Source organism: Vitis vinifera, chromosome 17, assembly GCF_030704535.1.
Source record: "Vitis vinifera cultivar Pinot Noir 40024 chromosome 17, ASM3070453v1".
In the NCBI taxonomy this organism is placed as follows: Eukaryota; Viridiplantae; Streptophyta; class Magnoliopsida; order Vitales; family Vitaceae; genus Vitis; species Vitis vinifera.
The window spans coordinates 4606595-4633001 of NC_081821.1; the positions used below are offsets into that span (position 1 = coordinate 4606595).

Consider the following 26407-nt stretch of genomic DNA (forward strand, 5'->3'; position numbering starts at 1 on the left):
AAACACTTATTTCTTTTATACTATAAATATTTATTTTTATTTAAATTTATAAATATTTAATTTTTAAATATTAATTGAAAAAACTTCAATGGATATAAATAGGAAAAAAATAGAAAAACATTTAATTAAAAGGAGTCAAATGCATATAGTTGAGATATTGGGGTTATTTTAGAAAAAAATTAGATAAACACTTACTTCCTTTGTATACAAGTATAGAAATATATAGAATATAAATATTTAAGAATTGGTGAGACAAAGTACAAATACAACAAAATAGAGGGGTTAAATGCAAAATCTCCGGCTCTCAACGAGTTAGATCGATACGGGGCTCAGTCACCTTCCTCGCTGCCCGAATTTGCTGTGAGCATCAGAGCTGCTCTACCAGGTGGGCTTATCTTACCCTGCGTTCTGTTCTTTTCTCAATGTTTTATTTCCATTTAAAAAAATTCACTTTCATATTCGTTTTCATTTTCATTTTGACGCTCTCGGACCTCCAACGGTGAGTTTACTCTATTTTCTCGTTGATTTGAATGCAAATATATGATTATTTTTACTCCAATTAGGTCTCAATTATTCTGTTGTATGACTTGTGTTTTGTGAGGTTTTTGTAATTTATTTGGAAATTGGGGATCGGTTGAGTAATTATCATGCACTCGCCACTGTCACTTCAAAACCCTATAATTTCAACGGGAACCCTAAAATCCCCATTTCAAGATTTTGCGTTTTTCAAGTCCTATCTTGGACCTAACATTACTCTTTTCAAGTATGTACTGAGTCTGTAAGTCAGAATAAGCTTGGTTTTATGTGGGTTTTGGGACTTCACATTTTACTTGCAATTATGAACATGTGTTTTTCTACACAGACAAGTATAGGGTAATGATGAGAACCGGGCTGTTTATTATCGGGTAATATTTGTACAGGTGCTGATTATTTGGTTGGTTTTTTTTCTTTTTGGGTTGTTGCTTTCTTTATTTTTCCGTTCTTTTTTCTTTTTTGATCATACAGTCTCTCTTTAAGACACTCTGTTTGGCTGCTGAAAATGTAGTCTTTTTTTATCATACAGATTCATGATTGCTCGTGAAAAAATATAGTCTCTTTGAATCTAAGATTATATATTTTTCTTGACAATAATTTTCCTTAATACATTTTTTATCAGGAAAAAAGCGACTTTATTTATTCAAAATTATTTTCTGTTTAAGGGTCACTCTCTGGTGCCAAGGTCTGGCCTTCCAAGTGCAAAAGAACATGTTCGAGTTTTATGAGGGGATGTGACCAGAACCAGGTAATGGCATTTAAAATGGTTTTCCTTTTGAAAAGGTAGAGCATATGGTATCAAAATTATGGAATGTATTTAACTACTAAAGCTTGTACAAGCAACCTACTATCATATTCACAGGTTTCCAATTTTGTACTTCATCTTATAAATTTCTAATTTTTGATGCAATTCCAATTATTAGAAGATATTATGTTTTCATTTGTCTTTCCTGTGCTCCTCAGATATCAAAAGAACCAATACTGAAACATTGTGTTATCCATGGGAATCTGTGGCTGTTCCGCTTTGGTATCATGTTAGATATTGTTGTATTGGGTTTTGAGATTCTTTTTAGGATTTAAAAAGTCTGGTGACATCCCCTCTTTTTGTAACTTTAAAATTGAACTCCATCAGTATTTGTAGTTTCTCAATCTATGTGTTATTTTAAAATCATAAATAATGGATTATTGGTGGACACTGGATACTTATAGCTCTTTTCTTCATTCCAATGCATCTTTTGTATCTTTTGTATTGTAATACTTGTTGGCACCTTCTGGCTCTTTCTTTATTTTTCTAGTCATTCTTCCTCTTCTTGCCCTTCATTCATGTATATTTTTTTTAAAGCCTTATTTTTATTTCATACGCCCATCATGGTGGCTGATGATTAGGATCTTCATGAAGGAATGATTCTGAATGAAACTTGTTATGTGAATTCTGAACATAACATGGTCTCGGAAACGCTACAAAATACTCGGCTGATGGATGGAAAGGCTGAAAACAATCTTCATGATCAAAATGATCAAATTCTACTGGAAGGCTTTAATGGACAGCATGAAAATGTGGGGTTGGATGGGATTAATGCTACTCCCTGTTCTGATGAAAATTGTCGGGAAGAAAATACATCAGGAACATCCAGTAGAGATATGGCAGACAATCTAAATGGAAGCATGCTACCAGATATTATATCTGTAAGCAGAACTTGAGGATTTAAGATATATAATTACTCACAGCAGTTATTCTTTGCACAATGACTTGTAACTTCTAAAATCTCATCTTGTTATGTGATTACACTGCAGAAAAGAGTGAGGCAGCAGAAAGAAATGACTTTGGAAGATATGTATAATGACCAATATGATTATGATGATGACGATGATAGTGATTGGGAGCCCTTGCCGGGGCCTACAGCAGTCATAAGGTGGTTTTGTGTCAATTGTACGATGGCTAACCAAGACGATGTTGTACATTGTGATGTATGATTAATATTTTCAGCTTCTTTTGAGATACTAATTTTGGATGTCATTTTTTTCTGTTTGGTTTGCCATACATATTTCGATACATGGATAATGGACTTCCAATAAACTATCTCTTTTGTAAAAGGATTTGTGGTTGTCTATGTATAACTTGATACAGTCTCCTTCATGCAGATATGTGGGGAACATAAAGAATCCGGAATCCTCAAGCATGGGTTTTTTGCATCACCTTTTTCACAAGAAGCAGGCCTTATTCATACTGATTCAGAAGTAGTAGAAAGATGCCAAGGTGGTTACCTATTATTGCAGTTTTATATGCTTTCCTTTATTGACATGGATATGACAGGATTTTGTATAAAAATCCTGAGGTTTTTTTCCCCTCCTTACGTCCAAATATTAAATTTGTCAATGTTGGTCTTTTAGAAGGACACCGGATCCAAATTTGCTTTCACATTGGTAATTATTCTGGATATAGAGATAAAGTTTCAAGACTTGTATTCCTGGAGTTGTTGATATTACATTTGGTTGGTGGCAAATGGTTTTTGCTTACTTTTTGAGAACTTAATCTTATTATGATAACATTCATTGTCCAAATAAAAATGAATAATGTTTCTGTCTTGTATTGCCCATGCTCAAGTTGTAACTTCCATCATTCATAATTTGTTCAAAACCATCTCAATTGATTGTCACTATCTCCAATTAAGCTTTATTTTGCAAACAGTTTTCATTCAATATTCTTGGTTTTTTGCATTTTCCTTATGATTATGGGTGTTATAACCAGGCTTTCAAATCTTTGTTTGTGGAAATCTTAATTTTCCTTTTTTGAGTAGACAAAAAGTAATCTAATGATATAAATTTTTGAGTACAAGGAAGAATGAGAAATTCTTACAAAAGTACACAAAATCTGATCAAAAAGAGAAGAAGAATGAACTTCTTGAAAAGAACAGGAAGACAACTATATATTTCAAGAATATATGATGGACATGTACAAGTTAGAGAAATCTGCATTGGTTTGTGTGGAAAAATCTCTAGAAGGGGCTCTTATGCAATAAATTCCTAATGGAAGGGGCTCTCTGCAAGGATTAATGTCTATTTCTCCTTGTGTATGGTATGGGGGGATCCTGCTCTGTTGGAGTTAATGTTTTGGCATGGAAAGCTGAGTAGGAGAAAGATTCTGACCATTGATCAGTTGATGGGGAGGGGAATGATTCGTATCAACAGGTGCTGCATGTGTAAACATCTGGGGGAGTCAGGTAATATATTTTTATTCATTGAAAGATGCCTTGTAGCTTATGGGCTTTCTTAATTACCATCTTTGGTGTCTTTTGGGCCCTTCTGGAGTCAATAAAGCGATATCCTATTGAGGTGGCATAGTAGTTTCACGGGAAAGAGAAAACTAAATGTGAAAATGGCTCCATTGAGTCTGTATTGGTGTTTATTGAAGGAGTGGGATTGAAGAATTTTTGAAGGCTTGGAATATTTGGAGTGAAAGTAAAATGTTTCCTTCAATCCTTGTTCAATTTCTCAATGGGATCTTCGGAGAGAGGAGCTTATCCATTATATATTTCTTTGATAGATTGGTGGTGGCCTAAGGATTGCATGTTGGCTCTTGTTGGTGTTTGTTGTTTTTGTTGTCTTTGTTTTATTGGGTGGTCTCCATATGTTTATGATATCCCAAGATAGCACTTCCTTTTTCAGCATTTTCTGATAAATTTTTCCAGTTCTGTAAAGAAAAATGAATATGGAATTAGTTTTGAGTCCTAATTCCATTTATTGCAACTGGACAAGTACAAAATTTGTTTTGCATCCGGTATAACTTCTCCCTTCTATTTTATCCTTTATTTTGTTGACATGTTTTGAACTCTATATCTATTTAATAAGTGCCATGGTTAAGTGGTTTTTTATTCCATGTGATGCCTGAGAAACCAAATAAACCACATTTAAAATTTAGTGTGTAACAAAATCCCTTTTACCTGCAAATCATCAAAGATTGCTTGCCTATGTGCATGGCATAGGACCATACAACCCAAACTCAGCTTCATCTTCTTTGGCAGGTTCAAAGAAAACCATGATCTAGATAAAGGTACAGTGTTATAATGAGACATACAGCAGATGTATATCCTCCAGACACTCAGCAGATATATATGCTCTATTTATTCTAGTATAAGATACATAAGGTGACCTCTATGAAGATCTTATGTGTTGAGTAAGACCATGTTTTGGCATTAAAGAGAAAATATAGTCCAAAAGTAAGGTACCCATGCAATAAAGAATCATGATGTTACCAGAAGAAACAATAGTGTCTAGATTATGATAAATTAGGATTCACATGATTTAGAGGATGGTAATAGAATAGATGGGTCAAACTTATTTATCAAAAAAAAAAAAAAAGAATAGATGGGTCAGACATAACTGGAAGTTTGGATGGTTTTCCTTTTTCTTTATGTTGAGATTTGGAGCAATGGGGAGGATTTTAGAGTATTATTTTAGTTGTATTTGGCTTTGGAAAGTGAGAATTTTGAGGATATTTTAGCTTAGGAGTTCTTTCTCTTTGATTATCTATTTTTCTTGTAGTCTTGTATGTTTTCTTGTTTCTGAAAGGATTTCTTTATCTTCCTTAGTGTTTTTTTTAATGGGCAAAGAAAGATACGTATATATAAATAGCAAAAGAAAAGGTACTTTATGTGCTTATTTGATCATCTTTGGGAAAAAATTGGAGAGAATTAGGTTGTGCAGTGTGGAAAGGAAAACCTTCCAAGTAAGATTTGAAGGTGAGACTGGAGGAACATGGATTTTGTTGCTATAACAAAGCAGAGGTGTTGTCTTCTCTTTGGGTTTTGAGAAGGAAGAGGTTGGATGGTTACTTGAGCATCTGGGGAAGGCTATTGAGGTGAGCTTCATGGGTTTCAACAAAAGATATAGAAGAAAGTCCAAAGTTCACTTACTGGAGATGAGTTTCAACAAAAATGGTAGGTTTATCAAGCTTTCAAAGTTTGCTTCTAACAAAAATTTGTAATCCTTGAGGGTGAGAAAGGCAAAGGATGGGAGAAATTGAAACTTGTGATTTCTTCAATGTTGGTGGTCCCACTTAAGGTGATAGTTTACAAGGAAAGGAAGTGTAGTTTTGAAAGTTTTTCCTATAGCAAAGTGGGTTCTTTGAATCAATCCTATGTGAGGCTTTGGCGCAACTAGGACTGCGGGATGCAAAGGAAAGGGAAAGGGCCCTAACAGCGGAGGAATATGAGGTTAAAAGGGGGGTGGTAGATGAGTTTAAAAAATGGGCAGTGTTGGAGGAAATTTTTTTGAGACAAAAAACTAGAGAGCTATGGCTAAAAGAAGAGGATAAAAACACAAGAAGATTTTTTCACAAAATGGCCAACACTTGTAGAAGGAGGAATTTTTTGGACAAGTTAAGGGTAAATGGTGTTTTACTAGTGGGGGAGGACAATATTAAAGATGGGGTGGCAAATGCATTTTTTCAAATGATACTTTCTGAGGTGGGGAAGTGGAGGCCGAGTATAGATGGGCTGGTTTTTAATTCATTGTTGTTTGCAGGTTCAACGGCCTTGGAGTTTTATTTTTCTGAAGAAGAGGTTTTTGCAGCCTTATCTAGCTTGTGTGGTGATAAGGCCCTGGGTTCGGATGGCTTTACCTTGGCCTTTTGGCAAGGTTGTTGGGAAGTTGTGAAAAGTGAGGTTATGGGATACTTTGGAGAATTCTATGAGCCGGGATCCTTTGAGAGAAGTTTAAATGCTACTTTTTTAGTTTTTTGGACGGTGTGGAAGGAAAGGAATAGATTAGCCTTTAGGGGGGGGGTGTTGAATGTTCAGAAGTTAAAGAATTTTTTTGTTTGTAATTTGTGGAGCTGGGCCAAACTGTATGTAGGTGAGGAGGCATTTTCCCTTATAGGATTTCTTGAGTGGATGGCTTCCACTTAAAGGGAGGTGTTTCTGCTTTTTGTTGTTTTTGAGGCTTAGATGCCTTGTATACCTCCTGTATACTTTGTGGCGTTTTGCCTTTTGAATGAATATATCTTACTTATCAAAAAAAAAAAAAAAATGCTACTTTTTTAGTTTTGGTGCCTAAGAAAGGAAAAAGGGTGGGGGGAGCTGAACACCTAAAGAACTTTAGGCCTATTAGCTTGGTAAGGGGTTTATACAAACTTCTGGCTAAGGTTCTAACTAATAGACTTAAAAGGATGGTGGGCACCTTGGTCTCAGATTTTCAGCATGCGTTTGTGGAGGGGAGACAAATTTTGAATGTTGTATTGATAGCAAATGAACCATTGATTCTAGACTTAAAGACAATTTGAGAGGAATATTATGCAAACTAGATATTGAAAAGGCTTATGACTATGTAAATTGGAGTTTTGTCATTACAATTATGGAAAAATGGGTTTTGGCTAAAAGTGGTTAAGTTGGATCAGATGGTGTATCTCTATAGCACGTTTCTCCATCTTGGTAAATGGCAGTCCTTCAGGTTTTTTCAAAAGTTCTAGAGGGTTAAGACAAGGAGACCCCTTGTCTCCTTATCTGTTTATCTTAGTGATGGAGACCCTTTCTCACTTGCTTTCTAGGGCAAAGGATGGTGGTTTCATTGAGGGATTCTTGGTTAAAGGCATGATGTGGGAGTGGAGGTCTCCCATTTGTTCTTTGCAATTTTCCATATTCCAATTTACCAACCCTCTCTCCATTAAAACGAGCAACATTAGTTTTTCCTTATTCCACTCCATCTTAGGTGATCTATGGTAGGAATCTTCCTCGAAGTTGCTTCTGAGGCAAAATCCCACTTTGGGAGCACCCAAAAATTCCACACCATCAACAGTGGAATGGAAGACAAATTTCCAGGAGTCTAGGCATAGTTGTTACTGGTGCACCTAAGCCCAAGGCACAATAATGCCCCAGCCGTGGCGCCTACCTTGTTGGAGAGGCATGCAGCATGCTCTATTTTATTTTTATCTTATTATTATTATTGTTGTTTTGTGGTTTAGCGAAAAACACCATTTTTTTATCCCAGATTTTAAAATTCAAAAAAATCAGAATGATGTTTTTTTTTAGAATAATAGAAGGCGAACAATGATTATGCTGAAAAAATGTAACACCCAAAAAGTGCATATAGTTTCTGATTATGCTTGTTCAGAACATTTAGATTGGAGACATTATTGAATGATATAATTGTTTCACTGTTATACTGATTATCTCCTTTTCTTTGTAGACTCACGCTCACCAAATCTCACCTCAAACAACTCCACTGCTGTGGGTTTTGATGAGAGAATGTTGCTGCACTCTGAAGTATGATGTTATTGCTTCACAAATTCTCTAGAGCTTTCCATTTGAATTTGGCATCTTATGCGTGTAATCATTTTGTTTATTTATTTATTTTTACTTTTGGTTTCTGCATTTAATTGATGCAATGTTTTATTTTACTGCTGAATTTGCATGTGCTCTCAGTCAACATTGGTTACCACCATTGTTCCATAAATTAGTATTGATAGTTTTATTATAAGCTAACAAGAACATAAAGATCATTTGAAGGGTAGACTAGTTGTTTGGAAGGATGGAGTGGATAAATACACATGAACTAAAGTCAATATAAGGGGAGTAAGTCCCTCCATTTTGTTGTCAGAAAAGTTGTACTGGAAATTGAAACTCCAAGACAAAGAGGAAGAGAATGAATTAGAACTCAAGAAACACAAGAATCTATCTCAACATTGAGGTTCAGAAATTGGACTCAAAAAGGTTTATCATTTCATCAAATATCTTCCCAAAGCCAAATTTAAGTATCATCATCCATAGAATAATGAGTGAAATGAAAGAAGGCAGGGTATACTTGTGTAATGGCCTTCCAAGGACAATAATGAGACCAGCTAACAACAATATTGACATCCCATCCTTTAGACTGTGTTCATAGTTATTGAATATGATCTTATGCCATTAAACATTGTTCTCCCTTACTTTCATAGCCACTTTCCAAGACAGCTCTATTCTTCAAGGCTATCTTTCCTATACCCAAACCCCATCACTCTTTAGCTTGCACACTTGATCCCAACCTGTGAGATGTTCTCTCCTCCTTTTCCCAACATCTAAGCTCAAAAACTCTCACTTTAATCTTTTAATCTTATTATCCAAATTGGCTAGTCTTAAATAATAGACAGACAATAAGAGGGGATGGGGGTTAAGCATGATTAGATTAGAGTTATTCTACCAACTAGGAAAAGTGAGCCCTTTCCCAGTGCTTCAACTGTCAGGAAATTCTATCCATAAATGGGTCCCAAAAAGAAACAACTCCAGGGTATCTTCTGCCACCACCAAACACCAATGGAAGAACTAGATAAGACAAGGACCAATAAACCTTACATTCTGTTGTGGTACCCAAGTCAAGGAACGCATCTAACTCATGTTGATACCCAATAGAGTACTCTTATTTAAATCTATCTTCATTCATGAAATGTGGTTGAATGCAACAAAATTAGCATGTGACTTTTGTAACTCATTTGAACATATGGTGCAATCAACAAACAGTAAATGAGTCATCCTCATTCTATTTCTGCCCACTAGCCCTAAAAAAACTACCGCAATCCTCTGTTCTCAATATCAATATGCTCAACATGTTTGCCATAATGGTAAAATAAATGGAGAAAGCCGATCATCCTATCTTAGGCTCCTTAAAGCCTTGATAACTTTGACTTTACTTTTTAAACAACCATCTAATGAAAGGGGTGCCATTGATGTCGTGTGAACCTTAGAAAAGTTAGGTATGATTTTTGCAATCATAGGGGAGGTCCATACAACTGTCAAGGAGCTTAGGGAAAGTAGGTGAATTCTTTTTTTCTTAATTTATCAAATATAATATTGAGAGTGATGAAGGGATTGAAAGAATTCGAATACTTGGCATATTATTTGTTACTTTTGTCATTACCTATCAAATAAAATGATTTGTTACTTATGTTGAAATAGGAGTTTTTTTTTTTCATGTGAAGTATCTGTTCTAATTTGCCAATTTATTTTATACCCTTGGGTGTTATGGATTAGGCTCAAAACGATACAATATGATTTTTTTTTTTTCCACTTTTTTTTTATGTGTGTGTTTTCCCTTTTTGGGTTTGGTTTTCCAAAAATGATACAATTTTTTGGCAAGTTTGCAAAAATGGTGGGTTTGTTGTTCTAAGGCTGGAAAGAGGCTTATGAGATGAGCCTTTCAAAGCTCTTAGGAAAGGTTAGGACTTATATTGTCATACTTGTATTTCAATAAGCAATGCCCTTAAAATTAAGTTATGCTATGATGCCTATTTGTTTTTTAATCTGCTTTTCTGATCTTTTTTCCCACGGGAGCTGGGAAGAAGCTCATTTTTGCTAGTCCTAACGCAGTGAAGCAGGAATATGGTTTGTGAGATGGTTTATTGCTTGCAGAGGCTTTACTTGACAAATGCGGTCAGAGATTTTCTTTAGAAAGGCTCTTGTGGTTCTTTTCGTGAATGAGGGATGGGTATTTGAAAGGAATATGGAAAGGTTGGGAAGACTTTAAAAGTAGAACCAATTTTTTTGTTAAAGACGGTATAACTATAGAAGTGTGAAGTTTTGGAAGGATATTTGGTATGATAAATCATCCTTGTGTCTCCTTCCCCTCTTGGTTTGCAATGGCCAATTTAAAGGATGCTTGGGCCATGAATATATGGGAAGAATTAGATGGGGAAGGGCATTAGAAACCTGGTTTCTAAAGACAGGTCCATGACTAGGAGTTGGAAAGGGTTGGGGGTTTTTTTCTAAGAGAAGTCAACAATAAGGAATGTAGAAGATAGGTTGATGTGGTAGCAATTTAGGGACATGAAATTTTTGGTCAAAGCTTTCTATTCTTATTTGAAGTCTATTAGCAGGGAATTCCATTCGAAGTAGTTTGGAAGTTGTGGGTTCTGACAAAAATGGGAGTTGCAAACAGTCAGATGTACTCTTTCGCTTTGGGCTAGGATGGGACCTTTATGTCTATGTTAGATCTGATTGATTGGTTGGGTTCAAGTTAAAGGGAGGGACAGGTGTTTTTTTTTGGTTTCTTACTCCTTTTTTTCCCCCATGTTTTGATGCCCTTTGTATGCTACATATTTGCTTTGGTGCATCTCTTCTTTCTTGGGCACTGCTCATCATATTTTTTTGTGCGCATAGGAATAAAATTTGTAGTGTGATAGATGTATTGCATGAGGATGTTGGTCAAGGTCATCTGAATCCTAGATTTGGAGTAGGAGTTGGTGGAATTGTTTTTGTAATTGATCTATTCAGTATCTGCTCCTAGTGGGTGTGATGTGGAGGATTTCTAAGAAGGTTACTTCTATGTGAATTTTTTCTGGTAACTTTTGTTCTTGGATGATTTTGGGACATTCCTGTATTGAGGTGTGGGCTTGTGGCACTTCTAAGATTAATCTCTTTGTTTGGGCAGTGATGTTGAGACAATTCTCACAATCAATCAGCTCATGAGAAGGGACTGGTTTTTAGTTGATAGTTGGTGTTTACATAAGCAAGAGGGGGATTAACTATGTTAACTTCTATTGCATTTTCATTTAGTTTGTTTTGTTTGGTTTCTATTTTGTTCTGAGTGTCTTGTGTTCAACCAATACTTTGTCTTACTGTGACAGTTTTGTTGGTATTGGCAGGTGAATGGTGTGGGGTTGGTCCCACCGTGTGTGTTTTAGCATGTGGAAAAAGCAGATTTGTAGGATTTTTGAAGGTTTGAAGTGTTGCATTTTGGAGTTAAAAGATGTTATTTTCAACTCTCTGTTTGCATTGTCAAAGGGTCATTTGGGGTTTGATAATTTGGCTTGTAGATTTTCTTCATGGCATCGTTAGGGTTTAAGTACATATTTCTGCCTGACAGCCTGTTGTGTTATACTTTCTGTCTCCAATGGCTTGTGTTACTCCTTGTATACTTCGTGTGCTAGGATTTCTTCCCTTCTTTTGCTAGGTGTTTTTTTCCTTATTATCTTTATTTATCTTTATATAGCTCATGCACACGCGCACATACACACCTCTCATTTGACTATCTTCAGGAACAAAAAAAAAAAAAACCATAGGGAAAAGGAATTCCTTGGCAGACTTAACTTTCAAACTTCTTCTTAATTGCAAATTCCAATGCCACCATTACTGGGGGCATTATGAGTTTGGTTTTGTTGCCATGTCTTATTATAGTGCATAAACTTTAAATGGTGAAACTATTACAAGTTTTGAAAAGTGGCTCAATTTATCATTATTAGGAGCTGAATATTTGTTTAGATCCTCTTGTAAATTTTTTACTCTGGCTGCATCTTGCATACTGTCTTGTGATGCTAGTGCAGGAGGTTGCTTTTTGCTGCTACCTTTTCTGCCATAGAAAACTTAACATCCATATTTTTGGTGGTTCCAATGTTAGCGTAGGTTGAAATGAAGTCACACCCACACCCAGAAAGGCCAGACCGTCTTCGAGCTATTGCTGCTAGCCTTGCTACTGCAGGTGTGCTGTTTAACCTTTGTTGCTATCTCTTTTCATAAATGCTTGGGTCTTGGCTTGTATTATGATCTCTTTCCAGTAATTGTCACATGGCAATCAACTTTTACTGCACAATGAACTAGTGGTGAAGTACCTTTTTGGCATTTGCTGCCAATCCCTCCCAAGACATGTTTGACTGGTTTGGAAAATTTCAACCTTTGCAGGTATATTTCCTGGAAAATGCTACCCAATTTTGGCAAGAGAGATTACTCGAGAAGAACTGCAGATGGTAAGCAACATACTTTATTTTGAATAGCTGCTACGTGAAGTTATAGCTGCATGCCAATTGCAGTTCCATTATAATTGTCTTGTGGAAAAATATGGGAAATGGGACACAACTCGAGGAAGGATAGTTGATTGCTTACTGTTAGCAGGACTACAGTAGGAATAGGATATTGAATGCAAGTCAATTGGAGAAGGAATCTCTCTTTCTATAGTAAATTACATAATCTGGTCTAGAATACATAGAGAGATGCAAGGACAGACATATTGGTTAGATTTATTTATTTATTTTTATCAGAAACGCAATAGATCTTTTTCATTAATTAAAAAGATGAAGAAGGACAAGACATCCTTCCACAATATACAAAAGATGTACCAATTGTAAAATGTGCAGCCATTTGGTTGAAATGACTCTTTCTGGAGGCCTATTCTAAGCTAGCATAGTTATGCTAGCCTTGAGGTCAATCCAATGAATTAGAAGTGTGGTCAAGATGAAGGAGAGGAGGGGGTGGCGTTCTTGCAAAGTGAGGGATGGACATGGTGTCGGCCTTTGGAAAACCATAAGAAAGGAGTGGGATCCTTTGAATGACAAGATTTCTTTCTTAGTGGGTAATGGTCAGAGAGTGATATTTTGGAAGGACAAGTGGTATGGAGACAAACCGTTTGTGTTTCCTTCCCCTCCTTATATGCTCTAGCTGCTTCTAAGGAAGTGTGGGTGGCAGACGTTTGGAACTCAAAAGTCGAAGGGGGTGGCTGAGATCCTTGCTTCTCTAGTCATTTCAATGATTGGGAGGTGGAAGGTATGGAGTGCTTTTTGCTGAAACTTCAAGACAAGAGGGTGTATAGGGATGAGGATGATAGGATGGTGGTTTGGACTGACTCAAAGAGCAGAAAGTTTTCGGTCAAGTCCCTCTATTTTGCTTTGGAGCCCGATGACCCTATCTTGTTCCTGTGGAGCATCATTTAGAGTTCTTGTTTGCCACCTAAGGTGGCTTTTTTCTCTTGGGAGGTGACTTGGGGGAAAACCTTAACTTTGGATCAGGTCTAAAGGAGGGGGTTTATATAGCAAACAAATGTTTTCTTTGCCGTTCTGAAGAAGTAACTATTGATCACATTCTTGTTCAATGTACAAGACAAGGATTCTATGGCAGTTACTTTTTACTCTTTGGAGTGTTATGGGTTCTTCCCTCTTTGGTTAAAAAGACAATTCTTGGGTGACATGAGTCCTTCTTGGGTGAAGACCACAAAAAGTCTTGGAAAGCTGTCCCCTTATATATCTTTTGGATTATTTGGAAGGAAAGAAACTTGCTAGCTTTTGATAATGCGGAGCCTTTGGTCCGAAGGATGAGAAACTCTTTTGGTTGTTATTTGTGGTCTTGGTCTAGGGTGATTATAGATGTGAGCCCTATGTCTCTTTTTAGCTTTATTGATTGGCTAGGTTCCAAGTGAGGGCACAATGATGTTTTTTGTTCTCTCCCTCCTCTTGGTTGAGCCTGTTGGCGGCTTTTGTATACTTCCTATATACTTGGGATCACTTTTTTGGCGTTTCTTTTTATTTACTCTTTGTTTTACCTATTAAATATATTTTTTTCCTTTGGTTTTCTTTCCATAATTGTTGCCATTTTCATTTTGGAGTCTTTAGGTCCATTCTTTGGAGCATGTTGAAACTGTAGAACTTACAAGCCGTATTCTTTCGAGGTGTGTTAAGTTGGCCTTTTCTCATTATCTGTTTTCCATTGCCTCTCTGAAGTTGATCTCTCTCTCTCTCTCTCTCTCTCTCTCTCTCATTCTCTCTCTCTCACACACACATTCGTAACAGGTTTATTTATTTTTCTTCTTCTGCATTTGAACTTCAAATGAAAAATATGATTTTATGGGAAAACGGTTGGGGATAGAACTCTTTATGTCAAAATTTTCCTTTCTAAATAATGTTTTTTTTTACTAATTGTGCCAAGATTTCTTTACTGTTTTTCTTTTTTGTCTCAGTAATTTTTGTCTATATATGTTTTTTTCTCCTTCCAGAATGGTCTTGTTTTTTACTATCTTATTCCTATCTCCATTCTTGAGTTTTCTTCTACCATGCTATATAGTTGGGATTATTTTCAGCTGTTCAAAACAAACTAGTTGGATTACACTTCTAATCTTTCCTTTTTCCTTTGAACAAATTATGCGGTACCATGAGATTGGGTATATCAGCTGTTGCATTAGTGTTGTTTCTGAGATGAGCTAGGTTTTCTAAATGGTTAGTTCCATTGACTGGCAGTTATTTCACTCCTGATACATATGCTAATGAGCATTCAGCACTTGCTGCTCGGCTTGCAGCTGGTTTATGTGCTGATCTTGCTTCTGCAATTTTTTCTGGACGTGCCAAAAATGGTTTTGCTTTGGTATGAGAAATTTTGCACTTTCTTTTAAGTCATTCCCAGATGTTGTCAATAGTACATGGGGAAATTTAGTGATATATAGTTTTTTGAATTTTTCTTTCCTAATTGACTCAGGTTCGCCCTCCTGGTCATCATGCTGGTGTTAGTCAGGCGATGGGGTTCTGCCTCCACAATAATGCGGCGGTTGCTGCACTAGCTTCACAGGTTTCAGGGGCTAAGAGGGTGCTAATTGTTGATTGGGTAATGTCAATGACTCCTTTAACTTAAATACACACACACGCACATGCTACATATGTTATTTTCATCATGACGGTGCACTGATTGCTTTGATTGATGTTGATTGAGTTAGTAGTGGATGTTTACAATGCTTTTGAATTATAGAAGTTCTTTTTTTAGTTTCATTTTTTAATGATTGCAGGATGTACATCACGGAAATGGCACACAAGAGATATTTGAGCAGAACAAATCGGTGAGTCTCTTAATGATAAAAGTCTAAATTTCCCATGCAAACCCTTTTCTAAGCGCTACTTGTTCTGGTGAAATGATTTGCTGAAGGTAGTGGGATGGTGCCAGTTAAGTAGTTGGGCTGTGATATGATAAATTTCTGTTTCTTTAATCAAATTTCTTTCAAAATTCTGGTTGTGGGGTGATATGATAAAAATAATATAAGCATTTGTTGTATTAGACAATACTGACCTCTTTTGTTGCATTCTTTCTGATTCTCCTGGCGTAACTCGTTTTTTGTATTTCTCTATGATACTTCTGGTGTGGTTTTTTGTAATGTAATATCTGACCTGTCTGCTTATTGGATTTTTTTCCCTCATTGTCTCTTTGTTTTATTCTACTCTTTATATATCTACATATATATTGTTCTCCTCTCTGATAACTCATCCTTGTTTTTTATTGATTCTCTATCAAATGAATTGTTTATTCCCCCTATCAAAAGATTTTTCAGGTGTTGATGGGTTGGATCTATTTTTTAGGTTTTGTATATATCCTTGCATAGACATGAAGGGGGAAACTTCTATCCTGGTACTGGGGCATCACACGAGGTACTTGATTCCTTTGCCACCTTTTTAATAATTAAAGCAACTGCTTGTGGCTCAAGCCAGCCAGATGGTTTTTGTATGATTGTCTATATGAAAAGGATGCCGCAATGTGCACAAGAAAGAATATTTAAAATCAAACAACCTTTGTATTATTGACTGCAAGGGTGCCTGTAGGTTTTTGGATGGGTGGCTTCAAGGGTTTATATTCTTAATGTTTGTTTACCTATACTAATTTGACCTAAAACCTTAAGTATGAGGTAATGCTGGGCACCAATGTATATGAAGTCAATTGGAATAAAGCCCTAGGATCTTATTTCACAAGCTTGCATGTTGGCTCACAAATAGGTAAATAAACTTTGGTGAAGCTTGAACTCATGACCTCCCACAAACCCAAACCCTGGTACCATGATAAGATAATGGTGGACTAATGATGATTATCAAGCTTATTGGACTAAAATCCTTACAATGTTTTAGGATATTTGCAGTATTAATATTGATCATCTGATAATTCTTATAATTTAATGATTTGCTTGGAATTTGCATTTACAAATGAATGAGATTATGATACTTAAATAGGGCCTTTTAGTTACAAAAAATAATTGCTTATTGAAATATTTTTACAAAAATTTCTTACTAATTTTTAAAACTTTTTTTTAATCAATTTTTAACTTAATTTTTTTAGTATATGGCTGTTTTCCCTTGGCATGTGGCTGTGTATATTTTGGCAATTTGATTTTTTTTTTTTTTTAAATTTTAACAATATTTTGAAGAAATTGTTTAATACCATATAAGTGCTTGTATTTTGAAATATCTTGTTACTTTTCCGGACTATTTAGAAGTGCTAGTATTGATAAGGGTTCAATTTTTTTGGAGCCTAGGTATCAATGAAATAGAAGTATTATTAATTAAATTTAATCCTAATTCAAACAATTTCTTCTTTTCTACTATGGTCAAACATTGTCCCCCACATGAAGTAAATTCCAAGCTTTGCCACTAAATATGGGATCTGTATTGGATATGAATCTCCTGCTTTAGACAAGGCATTGGGATTTGGGATTTGAGAGTAGGGAATTGTTATGGAAAAAAATTATAGTTTAGTTTGGTACTTTTCTTCTTTGTTTTGTGTGAATTTTTTAGCTAAATAAATAAATGAAAAAAATAGAATAAATTCTAATAAATGATATATGTAATTGTAGTTATGTTTTTTTGGTTAATATGAGCTTGATCTAAGGATTTTAAAATTTTAATTAATATATGGGAGGTTAAACTTATCTATGTACCTAAAAAAGAAAAATCAGTAGATTAAATGGTCATCTTGAAATTCAGGTCAATTTGAAATGTAGATCAACATAATTTTTCCAATTTTAGAATAACGAAATCAATATATATTTTATGATTGTTTATAATTTGCATATCAAAATAAAATTCAACACACACACACACGCACACTAATCTTTATTTATGCTCCTATTTATGCTTTCATGTATCCATGCATGGAGAGTAGAGAAACGGATGATCATCTTTTTTTACATTGTCCTTTTAACTTTTGGGCTTTGCTTTTAAACATGGACTATACAAACTAGTCAGCTTGGATTGGGTTCCTTCTAAGAATATACATGACATGATGACCATCTCATATAGGGGTTTGGGGAGCACCAGTAAGGGTAAGGTTCTTTGAAAAACCACTTGTCTCACATTGATTTGGGTTGTGTGGCGAAAAAGAAACATTAGGATTTTTGAGAACATCTAATTCATTTCTATTCCTCTTTATGAGCCTCTTGAACCATAGCTTTTAAGGGCACTCCTCTCAATGTTGTTCAGCTCGATTGGTGGTCGGTGTGTAGATAAAGAAGGCTTGGATGGCAAGGAGAGGAGCATTGTTTAGGTTTCTATTGGAAGGAAATGTGTTAACCCTTAGAGAGATGAGATGCTCTATATTGTATATCCTTATGTGGTACTATACTAATGCATAGGTCACCTTAGTATACTGGAGGAGTTCAATTATACATTTTTTTTAAACAGTTTTTTGTATGTAGGGATTATTTCTCTGCCTTCTCATATTCCTCTTTCACCATACTTCATGCATATTTTGTTCCATGTTTTGTTTGTGATAAAAAAAATATATATCCCTTTTTGCTGAGTGCCTATGGTCCTATATGCAATAACAGGTTTGTTTATACTATTTTAAGATAATTTTGGGCATATAATACCAATTCCAATATATGTTATGGTGCAGTTACACAGTTTCCCTTACTATTTTTAAATTTGTAGTTGGGCCTCTTGTGCCAATTTCAAGCAGTTTGAAAGGAAGGCTTTGCTGATGGTAACAACTGATAATTTCATTTCTGTAGGTGGGCAGTATGGGTGCAGAAGGATACTGTGTGAATATTCCATGGAGTCGTGGAGGAGTTGGGGACAATGATTATATTTTTGCATTCCAGCATGTTGTGCTTCCTATAGGTTACTATCTCTTATTTTTATATTTTCAAATTTTCACTTATTTTAGTGTTATTGAAGTTATCACTTTGATAGGGAGATGATCTTATTGAGAAAATGAATATTATCATGGTCTTATTTTTGTCTTATAAATTAACAAAATACTGATATAAATGGTGGGTGGGTGAGTTGTGATAGGCAAGAGAAAATGAATATTGTTATGGTCTTATTTTTGTCTTATAAAGTAACAAAATACTAATATAAATAGTGGGTGAGTGAGTTGTGGTAGGCAAGCATGATGATTGCTGCTGTAATCATTGATGTTTTTATTTTTAAATAGTTTCTTGAGGATGTGCCTTTGTTGATATATCATGATCATGGTGTAGAAATCTGTTCCTCTGTGTTGAAAATGACACTCTTTTAAGTGAAAAAAATATGCCAGAGGTTTAAATTACTTTTTGGATATGTTTTTTCAATACCTTTTGGAGGGAAAATATAAGTGTTATTCAAGGAAAAAAAAGAAAGGGGAAAAGAAGAAAATATCTTGAAGGCGGAACTGTTTTTCAATCTAAAACAGAAGAAAATGGAAAAGAGTATCGATAACTCAAGGGGGAAGCAAGTTCCCTAATGAGCTCCTCAAACAAGGAAACCCTTTTATAAACAGGTGACACTTTATTTCTCTTGACAGGTCAATGATTTTGCAAATTCAGATGTGCAATAGGCTATCTTGGTGTTGAATTGTTGTTTTTCTTGTTCTTATCTAATTATTTATTTATATGTTTTTTAAATTGGTTGTGTCAATGATGTTTGTCATCAAAGCATTTGTGTTCCATGTATTGGTTTCCTGTGCCTGAGATAAGATGCAGACTGGTCAATCATTGAGGAACTCCTTCATGCTTGAAGTTATGAACAAATTGTTGTTTGTTCTTTTCCTTATCTTTTTAAGAACTAATAATTTGGGCTTTCTTGTATTTCTTGCAAGTTATGCACATTAAATCTTTTGTTTCCCAGAACTTCTAAGCTTTTATTTTGGACCAGAAATTATTGTACTCTCATTTCATTTAACATCATGTATTTCATAGTGGGTATGGTTGTTTGCTTTTTATTGTTGTCTTAATTCCTTTTAATGGTGTTTAAATCACATCTGGTTGCAGCTTCTGAGTTTGCTCCTGATTTCACCATAATATCAGCAGGATTTGATGCTGCAAGGGGTGATCCCCTTGGTTGCTGTGATGTAAGGATATCCTTTCTTAGCTATACAAATCTTTATCTTCATCATCTTTTCAATTAAATCAATTGAAACAAGGGAAGCAATTTTGTGAAAACCATTTGGTTCCTTGGTATTTCTAATTAAACTGCCAAATGAATTTTGTTAAATGGGTGTGAAGCATCTAAAATGGTTGGCAATAGTATTCAGCTTTTTTTTTATTACATCTTTGAACAAAAGGCTTAGGCTCTGCCCTTTTTTCCTAATCATATGATAGTTGATCCCCTGCTTCAACTCTCCTTCAAATGAAATCCCTCAGGCTACAGCTTTCTTGGGTAACCATGGTCCTAGGCATTGAAAATTGGCAATGGGTGAGAAGACCTCCACAATGCTAATCCTGATCATTCCACTGCTTGTCAACTACCAACATGGTTTGACAATGCCCTCACCTAAACTCTTAACCAAAATAGGACAACTTTAACCACAAACAATACATATCAAGCCAATAATGAACCAACCTCCTTATTTATCATGGAAAAGTAGACTTGACTAACCTTGAATCAACTGAACAATGGAATTCTTGTCCTTTGGATGTCAGTCTTCCAAGTTTTATGAGTTTTGTTCCACGTGAAATTGTTGCTTACATGTAGGAACCTAATTGTTGTAGGTAACACCTGCTGGCTTTGCAAAGATGACAGATATGTTGAATGTTCTCTCTGGTGGAAAGTTGCTTGTTATTCTTGAGGGCGGGTTCGTAGTTTACGTTTTGGCCATTGGTTTCACAACTAATTTTAATCTTTGCTTTTGACAAAAATGTATCTTGAGTGCAGCTATAATCTTCGTTCAATATCATCATCTGCCACTGCAGTGATCAAGGTTTGTATTTGTCCAGAATACATCGAACATGAAACTTATTGTCAGTAGGGAAATTTTACCTGGAAAATACATTGCTTTAACTTTTCTCTTTTCTGGCTTGTTCAATTGCTTATCCTTGTATTTATTGTTTGTTTCCAATTAAAAAGCATGATTTTTTTTTTTCAACATAGATGGCAAGCAGTAGCTCTACATTTCATCTTTTTCACGTGAATCAAGTATGAAGGATCGTACCATTAAACTAAATTTGTTGTATGGTTGGGAGAGATATTGGATTTCTTCATTGCCTTAAGGATTAGATGCATGATAGATTACACATATTGAACTAACGCAATGTTGCGATGAAGACCATAATATCTGTTTTTTATGCATGATTAGGACATGAATTTTTTGAATATGCATGATGGATCAAATCATGCCTCAAGATTTTGAGTTGTGGTTCTAATGCAGTTGGTTGTTTAAACTAATCATGCAAAAATTAATATTAAAAAATAATTAAGTATAGTTATGACATTCAGGACACCAACGTTCTCAAGGGGCCAGATCTCTGGATCACCAATTGAATTGCCAAGTTGTCGAATGGTTAACATGTTCATCTCCCCACGGAGTCCACCACTTATTATTTGGACCTTCTGTTAGGAGCCCCTTCAAGTCTTCTTGGGTTTGGGATGGGGTGGAGGAAAGATTTCAGAAAAGGCTTACTACATGGAAAAGATAGTACCCATCAAAAGGAAGAAGGTTAACTCTCATAAAAAGTGCTTTGTCCAACTTGTCAATTTTCTTCATATCTCTTTTGTCATTTTGAAAAAGGTGAAAGGGATTTATTTTTTATTTTTTAGGCTGGGGGTGGGGGTGCTTGGAGACAAAGCCACATCTAGTGAATTGATCTATGGTTTGTACGGATAAGAGGAGTAAGGGTTTGGGTATTAGACACTTGTCCACCATTAACAAGGCTTGTATTAAAAAATGGTGTTGGAGATTCTTGATTGAAAGGGATCCTCCTTAAAAACTTGTGATTTTAAGGAAGTAGGAGGAGGAAGAGGGAAGTTGCTGCTCTAGAGGAGTGAGGGAAGGGTATGAAGTGTAGTGTGGAAGGCAATCAAGGATGAGTGGGAGGCTTTCAAGGATAGAACTGGCTTCAGGGTGGGAAGTGGGAGTAGGTTGAAATTTTGGAAGGATAGGTCTTGTGGGACGCTCCCTGGAGGGGGGACTTTTCTGGAGCTCTTCATAGCCTTTGCAAAAGACAAATGGGTACCTAAAGTGTGGGCAGGGATAGTTGGAACCCTAGGTTTATAAGGCAGATTCATGATTCAGAATTAGAGGAGGTGGAATGGGAGTTTTGCAAGAGTAGACTATTAGTAGGAACATTGAATGATTTGGTCAAACATGAAGAGTGACAATTTCTCAATTAAGTCTTTCTATTCCCCTCTATCACATGAGAGGGTGGAGGTGTTTTTCTTTGGTATAGTTTGGAATTCTTGGGTACCACCGAGGGTTAGTTTCTTTGCATGAGAAGCTATATGTGGTAAGATACAACTTTGGATCAACTCAGAAGGAAGGGTTGGAGAATCCTAAACAAATGTTGCATGTGCGAAGAAGAAGAAATGGTTGACTGCATCATCCTTTATTGTTTGAAAGCAGTCATTTTGTGGTTGCTGATTTATGCCCTTTTTGAAGTTTTGTTAGCTATGCATTCTTTAGTGAGACTTGCCTTTTTGAGCTAGCATCAGTCCATTAGAAAACAGAGAAAGAAAGTTTGAAAAGCTGTTCCCTTTGTGCTTATTCTAGGCCATTTGGAGGGAGAAAAAGGAAAACTTTTGATAATATTGAAAAAGTTGACCAAACAATTAAACAATCCTTTATGTATATTTTGTTGTCTTTAGGTTATTGTTCCTTGTCCATGATGGATTTTGTGAAGTGGTTAGGCTCTAAGTGAGGTGTGGTTTGTTTTTTGTGTACTCATCTTGTGTTTTGACTTTTTGGCATCCTTGTATACATAATGTATATTTTTGTGCACCTTTTTTTGGCACCATTAAAACAATTGATATTTTACTTATATATAATATGTTTACACACACTTAAGTTTAATTTTTGGAAATTTTCGATTTTATTTCTTATCACTATTTTATTACCAATTCTAACAAGTGGGGTTGGTGAGTATCTGCCTGTCTGTGTTCCTAAAAGAAAGAATAGAGGGTGTCATATAAGTGCTAGGTTCAAGTTTATAGTCTTAATTGTTTACAACTCGATAAAAGTTTTTGGAGGGATGCAACTTTGTCCATGTTAACTGGAAACTGGTGTTTTGGTTTTACTCTGATCAATTAATTACCTCAGCTGGTTGTTTGGCATGTTGCTATAAACTTGCAACATGCATTCAAGGAAATTGAGTTCATCCAATGTCCCATTGTAATATACCATTTTTGTGTCGCTTTTACGTAATTATGCAAGTTTTCCTATATTTGATATGCTGTTTTTGTTACTTGGCTTTTCCATAAAGGTACTGCTTGGTGAAACTCCTGGATGCGAATTGGATAACTGCTTGCCTTCCAAGTCTGGCTTGCGAACTGTTCTGGAAGTCCTGAAAATTCAGATGAACTTCTGGTCTACTCTGGCATCGACCCTTACAAAATTGGAGTCAGAATGGGGATCATGTTTAGTTGAAAACCGAAGTGAGTGTCCGTTTGTTTCTACTATTTTTTTCCCCTCATGCGTTTGTCTTTTACTCTTGTTATCAGTTAGTATAGTAAAAAAGAAAATATTTATTAGACAAAAATCGTACGAGGATGGAGTGTTTCCTACAAGGATGAAGGAAAAAAGGAAAAGAAACATCAAAATAATTATTTAAGCATCTAAAAAATTTATGTGGTAGGACTGGCTTGGCTAGAGCCCAAAACATATATTTGAACCTAGGTAGATGATGCTGGTGCAATGGAAGAATCCCTAGGACTGAGTTCTGAAATATCTCTTGAAAGGTGATTATACTACCAAGGATCAGTGTTAAGATTCCCAGCCTACTTAGTAACATGGGCTAAGTTTCATTAACTCTAATTTGTTCATTTACTTCTATGCAAAAACTTGATTTTCTACCATTCAACTTAGATCTTTTAGACGGTATTAGCACTGGGTTATTGTTTACAATCTTGAGAAGAAAGCTGTCAGAACTCATCTTTATAAAGGAGGTTGGATGATTGTTCAAGATTTCATTTTGTTATTATATGGCTCAATGGTTTGGCATCATAAGTCATTTTATGTTGTGCTTGAACTTTGATCGATAGGGAATGTATTTTACCTAAGAAAATGATGAGAAGAAACAAAGGGGGTTTATTTTTTAATGTTGGGGGGGGGGGAGAGATTTCATTTTGTTATTATATGGCTCAATGGTTTGGCATCATAAGTCATTTTATGTTGTGCTTGAACCTTGATCGATAGGGAATGTATTTTACCTAAGAAAATGATGAGAAGAAACAAAGGGGGTTTATTTTTTAATGTGGGGGGGGCAATATACGGTGTATTATTCTGATGATAAAAAAAATGAAAAAACCATCAACCTGTCAGGGCTTTGGGTCTTGAGATCCATATTTATGGAAGTAGTCTGGTGGCATGTGTTAACTGTAAACAATTTATAAGTTTTTGTTGTACTAATTATAGTAGATTAGTCAAATTTTGCGATAAAGTAGTATTTTCTTCTATAACCATTTTAGTTGATTTTTTTTTTTTGGTTAGTTCTTAAAATTTTCAATTTATTTATTTATTTTATGTTGTAGAACTAGATGATCTGGATTAGGGTTTTCCAGGAAGGGTTTGGATTTATGGTTGTTTATTAAGTTATATGGAAACTAAATCAGAATTAAGAATCTGATTGAGTCTTTATGTAATTGTCGGGAAACAAAATGAGAATGAAAATGATTGATTTTGAGCTATTTTCTAATAATATGGAATTAAAATAAAATGTATGGATAATGACCTTGTACACAACAAAAAAAAAAGGGTCTATATTTATTTATTTTCAAATAACTCTTATTTTGATGCTATGTTAATATGACTTTGTTTTTTTTTGTTTATATATATATATATAACATATCAGGGTTATTTTTTAATAAATCCTTTCTCTTTATTAGATAATTTTAATGATGTTAAAATATTTAAATATATTAAATTATTAGATAACTTTAATGATCTTTAAAATATCTAAATATATTAATTATTAAATGACTTGATGACTTTAAATATCTAAATGTTCAAACATTTATGTTTAAATCTAATGATAATTATTTATTTTTAGATATTTAAATGTATAATCCCACTATATTTTGAGGAATTACAATGACATTCCTTAAGTTTTACTTGAGGAATCCCATTCTTCCTTTTTCGGGGAATGGGTTTGTTTGCTTTGTGTGGGATGCACTCTTTTTTTATTCTCGAAGCCAAGTAAATAAGGGAATGGAATCTCAATGGGAGTGATAACCATTCCCTTCATTTCATTTATTTACTTGCTTCCAAAAATCAAAATATGAAGTGGGCCCACAAAATACTAAGAATCTCATTCCATTTTTTTTTAGGAATAGGTTTTCTTAGCTTATTGTGAGGAATGTCATTTTGATTCCTAAAAGTATCATATGGGGCCACATTTTTATATATTAAAATATTTAAAAAATAATAATTATAATTAGATTTAAAACATAAATATTTGCACATATAATTATTTAAAGTTAAATTTAAATATTTTTAAAGTCACTAAAATTATTTAATAAAGATAGATGAATTATTAGAAAAATAACCTTGAATTGTTATTTTAAAAAATAAAAACAAAGTCTTAATATAATATTAAAATAGGAATTATTTAAGATAATAATTAAAATAGATCTTTTTTTTGTGTAAAGTCATTATAAGTACATTTCATTTTGATTCCTTATTGTTGGTAAACAACTCAAAATCAATCATTTTCATTCTCATTCCGTTTCCAAATAGTTATGTAAATGTTTTAATAGAATTCCTGATTCCGATTCCTTTCTCATTTTGATTCCATTTCTTTTCGATTCCATTTCCTTGTAATTTAGTAAACATGCCATAAGTGTAATGAGTTGATTTCATTCCCAGGGAATGAAATAAACATGCTCTTAGAACATTGTTTTGCTCAATTTAGCCTGTTGAGCTCATGGTTATACCACGGAAACTCAATCTTCCATTTTTAGACGATCTATGCTATGTGAATGAATGTTAAAATGAGACAAATTTTACTGTTGTAAGCAGAAATTATCCTTGTTGGAATTTGGGAGACATCACACTCCATAGAATTACAATGTTGTCATATGATTCTTGGGGAATGAATATAATCCGGACCTCTCATTAAATCTTTTTTATTTTTATTTTTTAACCTGTAACTGCAGAAAAGCATACTAAAAAGAGACGGCGGGCTGTGGCACCAAAACCATGGAAATGGGGGCGAAAAACTTTGTTATATCATCTTCTGTCTGGCCATCTTCGTTACAAATCAAAGCGGATTTAGGTGACTTCATAGATCTGATTTTTACGCATATGCTTCTTTTACTTGTAATTTTCCCTTTATGCACCCTTGTATACCAGCTAGTTTCAGGGTAATTTCCTTTTTGTATGAAATGACGGCTTAATTATATTCAAGTGCTTCAGGATAACTTCTTTTTTCTCATGAAGTCTAATTGTAATCATGGTTTTACATTTCCCTCCCCTTTTCCTTCTACCAGAAGGGGGGAAGAAAAAGGGAAGGCTGAATTTCTAATACATGTTGATGGTTTGTTGGTATCCGGTCCCCACTCATAGGTAGCTTACCCAAAAAACATCTTGAATTTGGTTGGGCTTGGCTGAATCCACCAATAACAAAGGGAAAAAAGGGTGTTGGAAGGTTGAGGCTTGGGAGTTTTAAGTACATTTAGTTTAATATTTACTTCAATAAAATTTTTATGCTTAAAAAAATTCTCCAGGTGTATAAAAAGAAGAAAAATTGTTCATACTTAGAACTTTTTATTTCTTTGGTTGAAATATTGTTGCATTCTCATTTTATCATTAAGATGGTCATTGATCGATATCTGCAGATCTTTACTGTCACTGAATTAGTAGTTTGTGTGAGGTCTCTGGAAATGATTACAGACTATGGACAGACCTTCACCATAAACAACAGAAACATAGTAGGAGAAGCCTCTGAAAATATTATGCAATTTGTTGCGTACTTTTGCCATTCTAGGGAAGCA

General features: G+C 34.8%; 1 protein-coding gene across 7 annotated transcripts; it reads left to right on the forward strand.

Moving 5' to 3' along the window:
• The first annotated feature begins 229 nt into the window (after positions 1 to 229).
• On the forward strand, positions 230 to 25961 carry LOC100268092 (histone deacetylase 15). 7 transcript variants are annotated; one of them, XM_002274234.5, is made up of 19 exons: positions 230 to 385; positions 1200 to 1282; positions 1921 to 2220; positions 2329 to 2502; positions 2677 to 2791; positions 7717 to 7793; positions 11901 to 11976; positions 12177 to 12241; positions 13877 to 13932; positions 14498 to 14621; positions 14733 to 14858; positions 15037 to 15087; positions 15602 to 15670; positions 18019 to 18127; positions 19258 to 19337; positions 19978 to 20060; positions 20141 to 20186; positions 22681 to 22852; positions 25571 to 25961. In XM_002274234.5, the coding sequence occupies exons 2-19, from the start codon at positions 1259 to 1261 to the stop codon at positions 25687 to 25689; spliced, it is 1866 nt and encodes a 621-aa protein (XP_002274270.2). In that variant the 5' UTR covers positions 230 to 385; positions 1200 to 1258; the 3' UTR covers positions 25690 to 25961. The 7 variants fall into 7 exon arrangements, with proteins under 7 accessions (XP_002274270.2, XP_059590222.1, XP_059590223.1 ...); XM_059734237.1 differs by lacking the exon at positions 230 to 385 and adding an exon at positions 404 to 499; XM_059734239.1 differs by lacking the exon at positions 1200 to 1282 and having other exon boundaries at positions 302 to 385; positions 1934 to 2220.
• Positions 25962 to 26407: the final 446 nt, after the last annotated feature.